The sequence below is a fragment of the Cricetulus griseus genome, assembly GCF_003668045.3.
Source record: "Cricetulus griseus strain 17A/GY chromosome 1 unlocalized genomic scaffold, alternate assembly CriGri-PICRH-1.0 chr1_1, whole genome shotgun sequence".
Classification (NCBI taxonomy): domain Eukaryota; kingdom Metazoa; phylum Chordata; class Mammalia; order Rodentia; family Cricetidae; genus Cricetulus; species Cricetulus griseus.
In genome coordinates, this window is record NW_023276807.1 from 10,750,581 (window position 1) to 10,768,860 (window position 18,280).

An 18,280-nucleotide genomic window follows, 5' to 3' on the forward strand; every position below is an offset into this window, starting at 1 on the left:
AGCTCCATTTCCTCCCCCTTCCCCCATCTCCTCACCTCTGAGACCTCCTGGGTCTTTGGGCTCTGGCTGTCCTGCAGGTGAAGAAGAAACAGACCCTGTGACTGTGTTCTTTCTCTGTGGCATTCATATCTACACTTTTTTAGCTTTACTTTTCTACTTTTTTTTAAAGAGGAATGCAGAGATTGTTGGATGTGCATGTATGTGTGGGGAGAGAGAGAGAGAGAGAGAGAGAGAGAGAGAGAGAGAGAGAGAGAGAGAGAGAAAGAGAGAGAGAGTGGATGTGGCATGTGTGTGTGTGTGGAGAGAGAGAGAGAGAGAGAGAGAGAGAGAGAGAGAGAGAGAGAGAGAGAGAGACTGTGTGTGGATGTGCATGTATGTGTGTGAGAGAGAGAGAGAGAGAGAGAGAGAGAGAGAGAGAGAGAGACTGTGTGTGGATGTGCATGTGTGTGTGTGGAGAGAGAGAGAGAGAGAGAGAGAGAGAGAGAGAGAGAGAGAGAGACTGTGTGTGGATGTGCACGCATGTGTGGTGCCTGTGGAGGTCAGAAGCAGCAGGTCCCTTTGGCGTTATGGGTAGGGCAGTTGCTGTGGGCTGTGTGGTGTAGGGCGCTGGGCACCACACTCGGGGCCTCTGCAAGAGCAGTTAGTGCTCTTAACGCTGGGCCATCTCCCTGGCCTCTGCGTATCCCGTGTATCCATCCCTTTTGACATGCCCTTTAATTTATTTTCATTCAGATCAAAATACTTCCTAAGTCTCTCTGTAATTTTTTCCTTGGCCCATGGATTATATAGAAACGTGTTTTTACATTCTTACCTACCCCGGAACTTCTTACAATTCCCACTGTCAACTGATTGTAGTTGGATAACATAGTTTGTATGGTGTTGGCCCTTTCAACCTAATAGTACCCGTTTGTTGGCTACCCTGTTCTGTGTGCCTAGAGAAAATGATTCTGTGTTCTCATGTGCCACATTTTTATATAAACATTTAATAAGTTGGTAAAACATTTAATAACTTGGTTAAAGTCCCGCCTCGCTGCAGAGTTCTAGGAGGCTAGCCTTAGCCACATAGATGATCATTGATGAGAACAGAAAGGACTTTGCTTCAGTTAACATGGTTCCACGCCTGTCTCTGGGGGCTGATGGAACTTGGAGATTTGGTAGAGAAGAGAAACAAAAGAGGTGGAGTTTTTCTTGACTGACAGAACAGGAAATCTCAGGCCAGTGGTCTAGAGATCTTTGTCTCAGTTCTGATTTTGCAAAGCATTGGGGGGAAACTCATCTCTGTCATCATTTGAGGGGGGCAGTCTGGTTTCTGGGGGGCAATTGCTCCTGCTCTGGGGTGCAGCCCCAGGAGCCTCCGTTTGAGGGGTGATTTGCCCTGCGATTAAGGGGAGTTTCAGTCCAGTCATAAAGATACTTGTTGATCAGTTCTGTTGCCTCTGGTGTTGAATGTAACCGCGAAGAGCACGAATCTGGAAGAAATAGAGCCGGCCTGGAGCGGATGGTGAGGGTGTTCAGTGGCTAGAGCCTCTACAGTTTGCACGAGTACTCTGTCCCTCTGCTCATCTACATGGCTGTTGTTCTGTTTTGGATTTTCAGTTGTGCGTGGCCATATTGGGACATCGCTTTCCAGCAGCTAATCCCTTAAGATATTTATATACATGTTAGTTATAATCATGTAAATGATTATGGAGAAAATATACTTATTTCCTGTCCCCTGGAGTTGGTTCACGATTCAACGAGTGCTGGCGGAAGAGGGGATGAGTGGTCACTTTAGAGGTGACGCAGCTGGCTTGTGGAGCACGGCCGACAGTTGTGAGCACTGTGGACGATGATGGTCAGGGAGGGGAAGAAAGGGAGATAATACACGATCACTGTGCAGCCAGGTTATTAGGGCAGTGAGATCACTCGGGCAAAAGCCTGAATTGCGCACCGTGGAACAATACAGGCCAGGGCCCAAGACCACAGTGCTGCTGGGATGTTTGAGGAAACAGTTCCATGAGTGACTGGAGTTGAGCAGAAGGGGAGCGGTCAAGGAAGGATAGGATGAAAGAACACAGGGGACTCTCTGGGTCATCGTTGGGTTCTGCTTTTGCTTTCCGTCAAGGGAGCTGGCAACTTTTTTTTTTTTTTTTTAATAGTTAGTGGTAAATATTTTCAGTTTGAGTCATTTGGTCTGTGTTAAAATTATTAAACTGTTCACGTGTAGCCTGCACTTAGCTGTGGATCATGCATATGTAGAGGGATGAGGCCGTGTTCCAATAAAGCTTGACTCAGGATATCGGGCAGGGTTCAGTATTGCTGAACATTGCTCCCTCATGGAAAGCCCCTTGAGAATTTCAAATAGAGAAGACACTTGATAGGTAAAAATATTAATTTTTAAAAATATTTTTGATGTGTATATGTTTGTCTGCGCATATGTCTATGAGCCATGTGTGTGCCTATGCCCTCAGAGGTCACAAGGGGACATAGGATCCCCCATTACTGGAGTTACAGATGGTTGCGAGCCACCATGTAGATGCTAGAAATAAAATCCAGGTCCTTTGGAAGCACAACCAGTGCTCTTAACTGCTGAACCATCTCTCCATGCTTTTTGGTTTTTTGAGACAGGGTTTCTCTGTAGCTTTGGAGGCTGTCCTGGAACTCACTCTGTAGACCAGGATGGCCTCGAACTAACAGAGATCCCCCTGTCTTTGCCTCCCGAGTGCTGGGATTAAAGGCGTGCACCTCCAACGCCTGGGCCTTTTTTTTTTTTTTTTTTTTTTTGCACTTGATGCTTTTTAAAGCTTTTTATTTTGAAAGAATTTTACAGTTAGAGAAAGGATAGAGTTCCCCCATTATAATGCAGTAACTTAACTAGCTACAATAGTTACCAAGATTAAGAAATTAACAAAGTGTAATACTCTTTTTTAACACTTACCCCACCGTGCACACAGGCTTTCTCTGCATAGCCCTGGAATTCACTCTGTAGATCAGGCTGGCCTCAAACCCAAAGACCTGCCTGTCTCTGCCTCTGAAGTGCTGGGATTAAAGGCCTGCACCATCATGCCCAGCTTCTCTTTAAAAACTTTAAAAATTATATTTACATTCTCTCTCTCTCTCTCTCTCTCTCTCTCTCTCTCTCTCTCTCTCTCTCTCTCTCTGTGTGTGTGTGTGTGTGTGTGTGTGTGTTCGTTTTGTGTCCACACAGAGGTCAGAGCACAGCCAACTTTGTAGTCACTTGCTCAGTGCTTTCACCTTCTGAGCTATCCTGAAGACTCAATGCTTTTTTGGGGGGTTGTGGGGGGTGAGGTATTGCTATGTAGACTGGCAAGCCTTGAACTCACCGAGATCTGCCTGTCTCTGCCTCTGATGGGATTAAAGGCTTGCGTCACCATGTTCCACTACTCTTTAACTGTAGATTTCATTTGGATTTCGTGTTGCTACTGCTGTGGTCCCCTCTCTTTCTGCATATGTTGTGGCATCCCAGATTGCATCCAATAGTCCTGAATCCGAAGTTTCTTCTCTCTGTGACAGCTCCTCGGGAATTTGGATTATCTTTATGAGTTCAGGTCACCTGTGTGATAAGTGTCTCAGCTTGAATTCTGTGACATGTTCTCATGGTTACACCATGGTTGCAGGCCTTTGGTGAGAATGCCATGGCTTGCCTTTTGAAAGGCTCCCACTGGTAGCTTTGGTCAGGACAGAAACCCTTGTCATGATGCAGGTGAATTTTGAACTAGGCTATTCCACTAGGGGTGCTCAGTTTATGAGTGGATTTGAACCTAGTGAGTGTTGGGGTGTGTGGGATGTCTCCTGTCATCCGCAGACTGGAGGAGCTGGAAAGGCTAGGACAGTCGGACTTCAAATGAAGAAGTAGTCTCTTTTTCCTTTTGTCTAGCCTTTTAACTTCCTCTTTCTGACTCACTGTGTTACAGCACTTGACCATTTTAGAAACTAGTAAAGCTCAAAAAAATACTTGGGCATGTGTTTGCCTTTATTTAAAGTTAAAAAAAAAATCAAGCATTATGTGGGCAATAATACTCTGGTCTCAGATCCAAGAAAATAAGATTTTTTGTAAGTGCTGAGCTCCAGTTTTGCACACACTGTCTGTCCCTGTGTTACTGATGATTTGTTAGGGTATAAATTATCTTTTTGGAATTCTTATTGGTTCTTTAGTATGTAAAATAACATCTGTTTTTGGCCATGGTGGAGTTCCTGGTGGAAGCAGCTAGAAAACTGGGGGAAATTGTCTGAATTGACTGTTCTGAGACACTGGACAGTAGACTGCACAGGGTAGGGGGGTCCTGGAGACAGAAATAAATAATACATTTGTCTTCCAGCCCCAGCTTTCTACCTGGTGATGACATATTCTTCATCATAGCCTAGAAGGGAGAATACCAAACTGGGCTGTTGGAAAGGTTCTCAGCTGAGGGTTCTGAGAGGAGGATATTACACAGAAATAACCCCTTGCAGCCTTTGCTGTCTTGGGACACACAGGACACAAGAGGAGGACATACCCTAAGGCTGGAAGATGAGAGCAGGAGCTGAACAGTTCCCTGTGCTCAAGTCAGATAAGACCCAAGCTTATCGGCCTTAGTGGCTGACTTCCGCCATCACTTGGTCCCTTCAGATCCGTTCTTGTTGTTAATGTAGTATGCAGAACATGAATACTGTTTCTCATTATATAATGGCCTTTTTAAAGACAGGTTCTGACTGTGTTGTCCTGACTAGCCTACACACTGTGTAGACCAGGCTGGCCTCAGACTCAGAGATCCAGTTGCCTCTGCCTCAATAATGACCACCTTTGACTGTTAATAGTTCATTCCAATGTATTTTGTTTACTAAAGTAGATGTAGGTCTGGTCTCCAATTGCTTGGAGCATCTTTTAAAACTCTTCACTTTCTGTGTATGTAATTGAAGATAAATTGAGGCAAGATACTGTTGGATCTGTGTGTGTGTTGGGGGTGGGTGGGAGGAGGAGAGAGATTATTTCAGTCCACTGAGCCACTCTTTACATGCACAGTACTCACTGATGACTCCATCTTTCTCGTGGTTTTCTGGTTCGGCTGGTACTCTGTGCCTTCCTTTGTGGTTTCATGTAGCTGGGTGCTTTGAATACTTTCTATTTTTGTTTCCTGCGTCTGCTAAAGAGTTTTGCTTTGCAGTGCCTGTGAGGCTCACATAGCATAACCTGATAAACTTTGGCTGTGTACAGACAACTCTGTGCCTGTACTCCCGCCCGCACCTTGTTTCGATGTTTATCTCCTGACAGCTTATGTTCACTGTCGTCAATAAACTCTGTGCTAAGGGCTGAGTTGCTTTGTAAATGCAGTGCAGCCCTAGAGAAAATGCCAAATGCAGCCGTTTACTACCGAAGTTGTTCTTTGATATCTTCTGTCCCATTAGAGGCCTTAAAATGCATATGGATGTTTTGCCTGCAAGGATGTCTGTGCACCACTTGCGTGCCTGGTGCCCAAGGAGGCCAAAAGAAGTATCTAATCCCCTGGGACTAGAGTCACAGGTAGTTGCGAGCCACCATGTAGATGCTGGGAATGAAACCCAGGTGGGTCCTTTGGAAGAGCAGCCAGCATTCCTAACCATTGAGCCCTCTCTCCAGCCCCCCTAATTATTAGAAGCTTTTTATTCCAACTTAAAGAACTCATCCTAGTAAGTCCTGTAAAGTGACAAACTTAGTTTTTGCCTCCATTTCTTCCTATGAAGCATAGACATTTGTGTTGAGTAGGGTATGGGTGGGCATGAACGTGCTTTTGCATACACGTGGAGATCAGAGAATGACTTCTGGGGATGTGTTCTCTCCATGAGTTGGTTCTCCTTTTCTTTGTGAATTGAACTCAAACTTGGCAGCAAGTTGCCTTACCACTGAGCCTTCTTGCCAGTCCCATTTCTCCAGTTTCTGAAAGGCAGCTTTGCAGGGTGTTCTTGTCATTTTTCCCCTTCATTCCTTGGATATATCATTTCATTTTCCAGGCTTGTAGGGTTCCTGCTAAGAAATATACAGTAGTTGTATTGGTATTGTTTTACATGTGTTAGATTTCTTCTCTTTCTGCCTTTAGTACTTTTGTTTTTGAGTTTTGATAGTTTGGGTTGGAAATCACTGGTGACCCCTTCTGCCAGTACCTGCTTGTTGGCACATACACTGAGACTCTTAGTGTTTTGAGACAGGGTCTTACCAAGTTGCTTAGGCAGGTCTTGCACAATCAACTTTCAGAATAACTAAAATTGTGGACTTGAATCACCAGGTGTGAGCAATTTTAATCTGCATATTCTTGTGAGGAGTCTTCTGAGTTCTTTGAGACATATTTCATACATCTGTTTCCTTAGAGTTCACTGTTGGAACTGCAGTAGGCTTTGCCAGGGTGAGGGGTGAGGGATGGAAATGCACCTGATCCCCTCTGTCCCTGGAGTTGTTTTTGTGGTTTGGGAAACAGCTCCCCCTCCTGGCCTTTATAGGTGTTGCTGGATGGGTCATCTGGTGACATCATAGAAAGAATTGCATGTCTCTGCTTGTAGGCATCTTGCAGGTGGTCATGCGGCAGCTTGTAGCTTGTCATCACACTGATTGTCACCTGCAGCTGGAGAAAGATGTGAGCTGAGCTATCCCATGTTAGGCAGGGCTGCTGTTGAGGATAAATGGGTTGAGAGGCTGTGCTTAGAAGAGCACACTTGAAAATGACTTCTCCATCAGGATGCAGCTGTTGGGTGGTCTGGTATATACTGAGTTGGAACAGGTACAAGCCAGAGCTGCTGTGTAGAGGGTCTTGTCCCCAGGCAGGGTCTTTGGAAGGCTTTTGGGCTGTGTGTCAGTGACATGTGGTGATGTGTACAGGGGTAGGGTCACTGGAGCGGGCTCTGAGGCTGAGCATGAAGACCGGCCATTTAAGGGACTCAGCTGAATTTTCCTGGTGCTTCTGAAAGTGACCAGATCAGCTTTGTGACTGGGCTACCATGTCAGCTGTTGGATCAAGTTCTTCAAATGGCAGTTACACAGAGGTGTCATCGTGACCAGAGTGACCTCACCTCTTTTCTTTGATTCTGTCTTACCTAGCTATGCCATCACAGCCAGTGTCCTCAAGATGGGACTAGAATGGGCCTCCCGGGACATCTAGGGCATCTGGATTCTCCCCCCCAGAGAACTGTGAATCCAGGAACATCCTCTCCATATGGCCTTGTGTTAACAGAAGGGACACACTGAAGTAGTTCTCCAAATATTGGGGTCTGTGAGATTGCCAGTTGAAATTTTCCTGGTGGATAAAGGAGCTTAGACTGCTGCTGATGTCATCACCTCTTAGGTCCACCGTTGGATCGATTCAACTTTTGTGTATCTACCCGTAGTGGAGCTGAGCGACCCTGTCCTTGGTTCTGTATGCACAGTGTGGAATGCTGGGTCTCTTACTGCTTCATGCTTTGTGTATGATTCATGTTATATTCATGGACTGTCGTCATGCCAGTGTGTTTAAGAACAGTTTCATGGCCCTAAAAAGAAAACCCATTCATCTGTTTGATCAGCCCAAACCCAATGATGAAATCTACTTTCTGCTCCCATAGTTTTATCTTTGGGATATTTCTTATAAGCGCTGTTGTACCTGCATTGTGATTTCTTTCATGTAATGTGTCTCCAAGATTCATCTGTGCTTTAACACATAGAAGAAATATCTCTTGCTGAGACATTTTTTGTTTTTGTTTGCTTGATATCTTTCCTTCCTTCATCCCCACTCCCCCAACAAGGAGCCCTAGGTGGCCTGGAACTCTGTAAACTAAGATGGCCTGTAATTCACAGAGAGCCTCCTGTCTGTGCCTCCCAAGTCCTGGGTTTAAAAGGCATGTAAAAGCCAGAGGTCAAAGTCAGGCATTCTCTGTCAGCACCCAGTGTTTTTATAGACACAGAGACTGGAGCTCACTAATCTGGCTGTCTTTATCCCCAGCCTTGGGATTTCAGGTATATGCTACCATACTTGTTCCTCCACCCCATTTGGTACTGGGGATCTAATCTTTGATCCTTGTGCTTACTGACTGAGCCATCTCCAGCCTGTCTTTGCTTTTTTATGCCTATTTAATTTCACAGCTATCCAAGCACCCCATTCCTGGAATACACACATGCCAGTTTTCAGCTCACAGATTTGACTGACTCCTTTTCTTCTATTACAGTTTCCATATGCTGTTTAAAATGTCTTAGTCAGCCAGAGAGATGGCTCAGTGGCTAAGAACACTGGCTGCTCTTGCAGAGGACCTGACTGAGTTCAGTTTCCAGCACCCACATGGATGGTTTACAGCCATCCATGGCTCCAATTCTAAGGAATCTGATGCCTTCTTCTGACTCTTGCAGGTACCAGGCACACACATGGTACACACATGTACATGAGCAGGCAAAATACCCACAGACTTAAAATTTTAAAATGTAGACAAAATGATGTTCTTAACGTAGTGAGCAACTCTCAGTGCCCATCCATGCTCCCAGCCACTGAGGAAGGGACCAGGAGAAGTTCCATTGGAAGGATCTGGCCAGTGTGACCCAGTGCTTCTAGACTGATTGTAGGTTGAGCTTTCTTCAAAGGAGTCCCATACCACCTCCCAGTCTCCAGTAGATAGCAGAAAGGTTCAGTTCTCTTGTGTGAAAAGACACCAGTCACAGTCGTTTGCAAATCTTCTGCTAGGTATATTAATAGATAGGAAGGAGAGGGCAGGCTCTTGCATCCTTGTATTCCTTTGTGTTAGACAGGTGTACACTTTGCCTCATCAAATATTTTTCAGTTGGGTTTCAGGCTCTTTCTAAGCCTATTGATGTCTATGTAAACCATGCTCGGCTACAGTCCTAGCCTCAGATACCCTTTGGTAAAGCCATGTGAGTGATGATTTAAGAATAGATCACTGATATTTGATGTTACCTAAGGGGAGGAGAGGGGTTGGTTCTTGGTCTGTGTTGTGTCTCAAAAGTTCCTTCTTAAGACTTTGAAGGATGTGGTGTTATGCAGATACTTTATTCTTAAATCAATAAGCTTAATAAAAGTTGAAATTTTAATTAATAGACATTAAGATTAAATTGGGCAAAAATGTATATTAGTTTTTAATGTTTTTTAAAATTACTCCCAGTGTTAAGCTGTTTTTTTACTTGTACACATTAAATGTATGGCAGCTTTCATAACATAGTTTAGATTTTATATATCATTCATTTGTCTTAATAGTTGACCATATTTAAGTTTTCACCAATTTAAAATGGGTAGAGAATTGTGCTGGTTAGTTTATGTCATCTCAAAACAAGCTAGAGTCTCTGGAGAGGAGGGAGCCTCAGTTGAGGAAAATGTCTCAAAAGGATCCGGCTGTAGGCAAACCTGTAGGGCATTTTCTTAATTAGTGATGGGGAGAAGGCCCAATCCATTGTGGGTGGGGCCATGCCTGGGCTGGTAGTCCTGGGTTCTATAAGAAAGCAGGCTGAGCAAGCCCAGAGGGTGCAAGCCAGTAAGCAGTACCATTCCATGGCCTCTGCATCAGCTTCTGCCTCCCCTGCCCTGACCTCCCTCAGTGATGGACTGTGATATGGAAGTGTAAGCCAAATAAATTATTGCTCAGTTTGATTTTGGTCATGGTGTTTCATCACAGCAATAGTAACCCTAACTAAGATAAGAATATTGGATTTTCAAGGTTTGTGGGTTTTTTGTTGTTGTTGTTGTTTTTGTTGTTCTGGATCAAACCTAGGGCTTGGCTCATGCTGCATCCTCAGCCTGGATTTTTAGTTGAAACATACTCCTCAGTTCTAATTGTGGTTACTAACCTCCTGATTTGAATTCTTGGTATCAAGAGAATATAATGCTGCTTTTTATTATATAGGTTTATTTACAACAATCTCTAAGGTTTCTTCCACCTTAGCACCCAACCCCTTTTTAAGTAAAAGAGAAAATTAAAGCTCAGAGAAACAACACAGGTTGTGCAGGCAGGCAGGCAGCTTCGAGGTAAATCTTGAGCCTCAGTTTGGTTTCATGGTTCTAAGTACTGGCATCTTTGCCTCCAGCGGGCTCCTTCTATGCACATTCACTACTTAGGAGTTGGGATTTTCAAGAGAAATAGGCGTTGCTTCATGTTCAGTTTTTCTAGTAAATTGAACATCAATGATTGAAAGAAATAAAACTTAGACATTTGCTTACTGTAATAGATAGTACTGAAGGACACTTACAGGTGCAGTTTCATAGAACAAGTGTCTAAAAAGTTAAAATGGTATTTTCATCATGGACTCATCATTTGTTCCACTTTGGGTTTGGCATTAAAAATGAAATGGGGGCCGGAGAGATGGCTCAGCAGTGAAGAGCACTGGCTGCTTTTCCTGAAGACCTGAGTTCAGTTTCCAGCACTTAGACCACGACTTGCAGACATCTGTAACACCAATTCCAGGGATCTGATGCCCTCTTCTGGCCTCCAGGAACAACACACACACACACACACACACACACACACACACACACACACACACACACGGTACACATACATAGATACATATATACATACATACATGCAGGCCAACACACACACAAAATAAAAATCTTTTTTTTTGTAAAGTGAAATAAAAACCATAATATTTTTCTCTCTTTCCCAGACAGATCTTGATTATGTTCACAGCGTCATAGCCAACCTGGAGAAAGAGTAAGTTTCTGAAGCACAGAAATGGAACTATTTTCATTGCTATTATTTTTGGCTTTTTATTAAAAGAAAATGCCTTCCTTTCTAATTCATTTCTCGGTTCATCAGTGTCGACAGCCCCTCACATTCTCATTAAGCAGCTGTATGTAAATCCCTGTGTCTGGTGGGTGAATTGGTTATTTCTACCATAGAAAAGATTTGAATGGCACCTGCACAGAACACTGCCATCTAGTGGTCTTTGCTCTTGAAAGAGTAGAGCAAGAATCACAGTTGTACAGGACTGTTTGAATCCTTCACCCTCTTTTCACCAAGCATGATTTTCTATCCTGCCAAGATTGCATCCCAGTTTCCAGTGGACTGGGGACAGATGTAAAGCTTAGGGAGTTTTTGGCATCAGCATGTTTTATATTATTAACTTGCCAGTTTTAAAATTAGACCTGATAGGTTTCTTCAGTGAATTTTATCTGGTTTTACTCCTTAAGGGCACATTGACAAGAAAAGGCTTAGGAAGCTGGAGAGATGGGGCTAGCAGTTAAAGGTGCTTACTCACCTAGCAGATGACCTGAGTTTCAGTTCCTTTGTGTGGTTCACTACCCCTGATCCTCCAGCCTCGGGGACCCCTGTCACCTTTGCCCTGTCCCCATTCCCCACCCACATACACACGTCATTAAAAATAATGAAAATCTTAAAAACAAGTTGTAGAAGCAGTCGTTATTTGCCAATTCCGCAGTCAGAAGAATTTCTCCTTGTTAATCAAAATATGAAAGATGGAGATTTAAGAAAACATTGTGCATACTTGAGGATCACATTCTGATGTGTTAAAAGTTTGCTCATGGCTACAGTCCTGGCAGTCTGTGGAATAGGCTGGTGTAGACCCCTTAAAGAAGCAGGGAACAATGACTGGTTCCCCTTCCCATCAACCTAAGGGGCAGTTCTACAGGTTTCCTTGATGTTCAGGGAAACGAAGGCCAGAAAATAAGTGCAATTACATACCCCAGGCATTTGCACAACGGCGGGCTTATAATAGCACCCTGTGAAAGTTTGCAAGAATGGGACAAGGACATGAATGAAAAAGAAGCCACATTTAGTTAGTGAAGACTGACTCAAGAGGCTCAGAGAGGGTTTCTCAGTCCAGGGACCACTCATCAGGCTAGGTGGTTTTGGGTTGTAGGGACTCGGTGTATAACAGGATGTATAGCAGGACCTGGGCATCTGTCCATTTAGTTGTCAGTAGAAGCATCCCTAGTGTGACAATGAAAATGTCTCCAGGACCCACTGAACGTTCCTAGGAGGAATAAAATAGCCCTCAGTTACAAAGCCCTGGTTTGGAATTGCATAGGGCCTGCAGCATGCAACTAAAGCTTCCTGAATATTGAAGAACTTTGTTTTTAAATTTGAAAAAAAATCACATTGATTGATTTGTGTGTATATCTGCACACATGTTGCAGTATGGATGGGGAAGGAACCTTTGTGGTTGTCTCTCCCAGGGATTGGACCCAGGCTTGGGGAGCAAACCCCTGTAGTGACTAAACCATCTCACCAGCCTAGAAAAATGGAAGAACTTTGATTTTTTCATAAATAATATATTTGGGGCCAGCATGCAGATTCCCACTCTCTGTGGGTCCTTGATTTGCTTAGATTTTAAAATGGATCACATTAAAGATAGCAGTGCCTGCAGTTTGCCTAGGATCTCTCTGCTACATTTCAGTGTTTCTACTCTGACATTTACTGTCTTTTAAAAGCACAGTAAGAGGAAACCGAAACATGTCAGTAGAGAAATTTGTATTTTCTGGTCAGTGGTGAGGTGACCGCATTTTAGCACACTATATCTGTCTCCTCAGACTCTGCTACCCTACTTTTAGTCATTCCTTTTATGTTAAATGCAGTAAGTTGAGCATTAAGACACATGAAATCCCACAGAGCTAAAATAATACAGCTAACCTTTCTCTTGGTAGATTTTCTAAAGAAATTAGTTCTGGCCTGCTGGAAATAATCTCCCCTCCTGAAAGCTATTACCCTGATTTGACAAACCTGAAGGAGACATTTGGAGACTCCAAAGAAAGAATAAGGTGAGCAGGTGCTTTCCTGTCAACCCTGGTATACCCAGGAAATGCTCAGAAGATGGGAGGCTGCCATGGCCAACAGTCCTAGGCCATCTTGTTCAGCACAGGACAGATTCTGAGAGCTTTGCTTAGATGAACTGAGCTTGAGGCGACCACTTCTCTTACTCTGCATTCATTAGTGTGTTTCTGTTAGCCACGAGGAAGTCACCCAAAGGGTTACTAATGTAGATTTAAATTTGTTTTTAAACATTAATACATAGTATTTGTTTGCATTTAATATGCATTATCACTCTCTAGCCATATCCAGTTCACAGCTTTGGACACAGCCTCATCCCCTAAAGTAGACTTTGCCAAGCAATAGTTCAAGGAGGCATTAAGATATTACTGAAGAAAAGGTTTGTGGACAAGGCAGTCTGGAAAATGCTGGATTATAGCTCAGAAGTAGAGCCTTAGCCATGCATGCCTGGAGCCATGAGTTCCATGACCAGTAATGTGCTCATTGGTGGGTATTTTTGCATCTTTCATGCTGATCTGTCTCCAGAAGAGGATGTGTGTATGGTGATGCCCCAGTTCCCTTCACTGGAGAGCCTTCTGTTAGAAGAAGAGCTGGGGGGGGGGTTAGTCTTAGGAGTACATGGCGAGAAAGGCTTCATTGGAGGGAAGTCACTCTTTGACCACCTCTTGGATGTGTCGGAGACTGTGTGTTAGAGTAGACAGGCGGCTCATACATGGTTTGAATGTGCTAACTTTGAGTCTGATTTCTAACTTGCTGAAACTGTTCATTTCAGATGGAGAACCAAGCAAAACCTGGATTATTGCTTTCTAATGATGTATGCTCAGGAGAAGGGCATCTATTATATTCAGGTAAGAGTTGGGGTTTTTACAGGATGTTTTTTGTTGTTGTTGTTTCTTTTGTTATAGATAGGGTTAGTCTTGGACTCACAGAGATCCACCTACCTCTGCTTCCCTGGTGCTGGGATTAAAGGCGTGCGCCATCACACCAGGTTGTTCTCACCATTTTGAAGAAGTATTAGAGGCATATTTGTGCAGATCTGTCTCAGCTTTTCTACTTGGTGCTTTTAATCCTTCCCTTCCTCCTCCTCCTTTTCTTCCAAAACACATTTATTAAAATAGAAAAAGAAATATACTTAGCTTATAAAGATTTGAAATGTAAAAGAATAGATTTGTTTCATATTTATTTTGTAAAGATGACCACATTCTATGAACACATTCTACAGATAGTTTAACGATGTTTGAGTTCAGAGGTCAATGTTGGAATGTTCACATGGGTCTGAAAGATGGGAAGGTAGATTAGAAAGCATTTCTGTTCTGTAAGTTTCTTGTAGGTATAAGTGTGCATGTGTGTGCTTACTTGTAGGGGCCAGAGGTCAATGTTGGGGGCCTTCCTCAGTTAATCTCCACTGTTTTTTTTTTTTTTTTTTTTTTTTTTTGAGGCAGAGTCTCTCTGCCTGGAACTTCTCAGTTCAGCTAGACTGGCTGGCTACCAAGCTCCATAGTTCCCCTTGGCTGCCTGCTCAGTGCTGGAATTTCAGGCAGGCACTGTTTGCTCAGCAAGCTGGCCTCAAACTTGGGGTTTTCCTGCTTCTGCTTTGAGTGCTGGAGTTACAAGCATGCAGCTCCTTGTTTTCTTTGATAGTCCACCTGGAATAAGCCTTTCACTTCCTTAAGTTATTCCTAAGTGGTTTTAGTAGTCTATTGAATGAGATTAAAATACAATTGGGTTGGGGACGTTGGTTATTGTTTTTGTTTTTTTGTTTTGTTTTGTTTTTTTGTTTTGTTTTTTTGTTTTGTTTTTTGAGACAGAGTTTCTCTGCGGCTTTGGAGGCTGTTCTGGAACTAGCTCTTGTAGACCAGGCTGGTCTTGAACTCACAGAGATCTGCCTGCCTCTGCCTCCCGAGTGCTGGGATTAAAGGCGTGCACCACCAACGCCCGGCTGGCATTGGTTATTGTTAGTGGGTAGAAATGATAAGGTGTTGGTATTTTTATCCTGCAACTTTGCTGAAATAATTTATGTTTTTGTGGAATTTGTGTCATGTCATGGGGAAACTTCAGGACGTGGGGGTTGGCATCTTGGATGTGACATCAGTATCATGTTTTTACAAAATTTACCTGAGCATAGTGACACAGACTCATCATCTCAGCATTAGGAGGCAAGAGGTTCTCTAATCTAAGGCCAGCCTGGATTATTAATAAGTTCCCTGGGAACCTGGACTCTACAGTGAAGCTGTGTCTCAAGAGAGAGTACATGTACACATTTTTGTGGGTGTCAAAGAAGCAACACGGTGTGAGGGTGAATATGGATGCTTTTAAATCTTAGATGTCTGATGGCTCAAACCAGGATTTCCAGTGTTTTGCTGACAGCTAGTGGGAATCCCTGCCTGTTTGTGATCCCAGAGGGAGAGCTTTTGATTGTCGTCTCAGGAATGCTGGCCTCACAGACTGTGTTTGAAGGAATTCTCCATGTGTCAGTGTTTAGTATGAGTCTGAGAAAAATCAGTTAAATCTTTAATGGTTACCCAGAATTCTTCAGTGAAGTTCTCTGGTCTTGGGCTTTCTACTTTGCTTTGCAGGGAAGTTAAGGAAGGATTTGTTGGTGTCATCGTCTTAGACAACGTCTTATGTAGTGCAGGCTGACACTGAGTTTATCATTATAGTCAAGGATGATCTGGTGCCTAAATCCCTCTGCCTGCACACCACGAGTGTTGGCGTTATGGGCTTATACTGCCACACCTTTTCAGGTGGTGGTGATGATCAAACCAGAATTCATGCTTGCTAGACAAGCGTGTTACCAACTGAGCTACCTTCCCAGCCCTTCAAGATTTTTTGTTTTCTTTGTTTTCAGCTTTGATTCCCTTGCTTGTTGTAATGATGCCTAAATGTATTTTTCTGCAGTTCAGTCTCAGTGAGTTACATCTTTCTAGGAACATATTATTTCTTCTAGTTAATCCAGTTCATCAGCACACACCTAACTTTGTAGTAGCCTCTCACAATGTATAATCTGTTTAATGTCCTCTCATGTCTAATTTTGAGTCCTCTTTTTCCTGTGATACTTAACTAAAGTTTTATGAGTTTTGCTGCAGAAACATCCTTGCTTCCTTCTGTTTCCACTGACTTTTTTTTTTTTATAGTCATGTGATTTCCCATTTGATTTTCTTTGTGCTGTCGTTGTAGTTACTCACCCTACAGTTATAGCAGTCTATCTAAAACCAATCACTTAATTTCAAGCCATATAAATTATTGCCTTTACATCTGTTCCCTGTCCCTACTTTGTTACTGATGACACAGATTGCCTCTTTATAAGATTATATGTCTCACATTCTAAGCTGGCCTTGAACTTGCTATATAGTCTTGAACTTCTGACTCTTCCAAGTTCTGGGATTACAGGAGTGGAATATGGCACTGTGCCTGGTCTAGACAGTGCTGGGGATCAAGCTCAGGCTTCGTGCATGCTAGAAGAGCACTGAGCACTGCATCAACTGAGCCACACACCAGGCACCCACCCCCTGCCTCTTCTCATATTGCACATCCGTGGATTGAGGTGTGTAATTACTTTTTGTGCTTTGGCTTATGTCAGATTTGGAAATGATCAGGGCAGCAAGCCTCTGTCATGAGTGACAGCATGCAGTCAGCAATGTTGGTCTTTGGGTAGAATTGTAAGATATTTCAGAGGCCAGTGTTTCTGTTATATAGGCAGCTGTTGGCACTGGTGTCCTTACCCCTAAAAAAAAGTGACTTACATATTACCTACTACAGGATTCTATATGTGCTGCTTTTACCAGATGATTTTTCATTCTTGCATGGCATTTTGTTGGTTTTTACCATCTTCTCATTTTAAGATGAAGGACTGAGCAAGCCAGGCAGGAGGACCAATGTTTAATTTACCACCCCTCACTTTCCTGGGAAAGCCTTAACTTCTTTTATATTTTCAAATGCAGTTCTGCTGGCAGGTAGGGTGTTGTTGGTGGGTAATTGTTTTGTTTTTATAATTTCAAATCCACCATCCAACTGTCTTAACAGCCCAAAGTCTGTGCTGAGAAATCTGCTGATGGTCTGATAAGAGCCCCCTGGTATGAGGCGGGTCACCATGAGGGAGTAAATTCTTTCTCTGGGGATTTTGACAGCCTGGTTGTGCTGTTTCTTGCAATGTTTGTCTTTAGTTTATTTGTTAAACTTGGATATCCATTTTCCGCTATGTGCTTGGGAAGTTTCCAGACAATGTCTCTTCAGGTAGGTCCTTGAAGTAAATGTGCACATTGTCCTCTTTATGGTATCTGCAGGTTCCTTGGGCTGTCTTCATGATCATTTTCCCTTTTTAGCCTTTGCACCGTTAGTTTTGAAAACTGTCTTTGCTCACTCTTCTGCCTGGCCAGGTCTGCTGTAAAGTTTCCCATTCAGGCTTTGTATTCTGCAGTTCCTGTTTCTAGCTCATTCTCCTCCATAATGTCTGTCTCTTTGTTGCTGTTCTCATTTAAGTCTTTCACATTTCATTTAATTCTCCACTGTTTTCAAGTCACTGCATAGCCTCACTGCAATGTCATTTTTGTTGTTAGTGTTGGAATTTTGGTATCTGGAAAATCAGCCAACCCTAACAGCCCACCCTGCCCTTGTGGTCTGGTGGTGTCCCAGAAGGCCTGCTTCTTGAGCCCTTTAAATTAAAACAATTATTTTCTTCTTTGTGCACATGTGTGTTTGGCGTGTGTGTGTGTGTGTGTGTGTGTGTGTGTGTGTGTGTGTGTATGCACTGCATGAGTGCTGATACCAGCTGAGGTCAGAAGAGGGCAATGGGCCCCTGGAACCGGAGTTACAGATGGCTGTGAGCCACCATGTGGGTTCTGGAAACTGATTCTGATTCCTCTGGAAGAGTGGTGAGTGTGTTAAACCACTGATTTATCTCTGTAGCTCCCCAAGCCCCTTTAAAGAGTATTTTCATTAATTCTTTTGAGTATCATGCAGTGTATTTTGCATATTCTCACTGCCCCTACCATAACCACCTTCTCTACCCACCTGCCTCTGAGCCTTCTCCTTTTTAACCTCTTGAGTCTAGTTTGTGCTGCCCAGCTAGTCTTGGATGGGGCTTGCCCTGGTGTGTGGTCCACCTACTAGGTATCACATCATTGAAGGAAGTGACTCTCCCTTTCTCAGCAGGTAGAGAATGCTAGTAGCTCCTTAGAGAGTGGTGATGGGGTTGTGTTTCATGCCCCCCTTGTCCCTTTATGCAGATTTTTGTCTGGGAGGTGTTTATACAGGTCTTGTACATGGTGTCACAATCGTTGCTTTTTGGGGCCTCTTTTTGTGGACTTGTGGGTGTAGTGAGATTTGCCGGTTTCTATTTTGCTGTGCACAACCCCCACTCTTGGGGTGTGTGTGGGGATACTGTACATCTATGTTGTCGTCTTGGGCGCCCCTCAGTGCTTACGTGTGGTACTGCAAACAAACAGTACCTTTGTTCTTGGCGTTTGTTGGGTGCCTACCCTGTTCCTGTCCATACTTTGATTGAGACAAGACAGAAACGACACTATTAGGATGCATGCCAGAAAGTCAGGGGCTCCAGAGGGAGAAGTCAGGAGTT

General features: G+C 43.5%; 1 protein-coding gene across 3 annotated transcripts in view; it reads left to right on the plus strand.

Moving 5' to 3' along the window:
* Mgat4a (alpha-1,3-mannosyl-glycoprotein 4-beta-N-acetylglucosaminyltransferase A) overlaps positions 1-18,280 on the plus strand; it is a 91,388-nt gene that overhangs the window by 62,022 nt on the left and 11,086 nt on the right. For all 3 annotated transcript variants that reach the window (XM_027386832.2, XM_027386833.2, XM_027386834.2), the window contains 3 exons: positions 10,583-10,629; positions 12,582-12,695; positions 13,478-13,553. In XM_027386832.2, the coding sequence (XP_027242633.1) occupies positions 10,583-10,629; positions 12,582-12,695; positions 13,478-13,553 (237 nt within the window). The remainder of the gene's footprint in view (positions 1-10,582; positions 10,630-12,581; positions 12,696-13,477; positions 13,554-18,280) is intronic.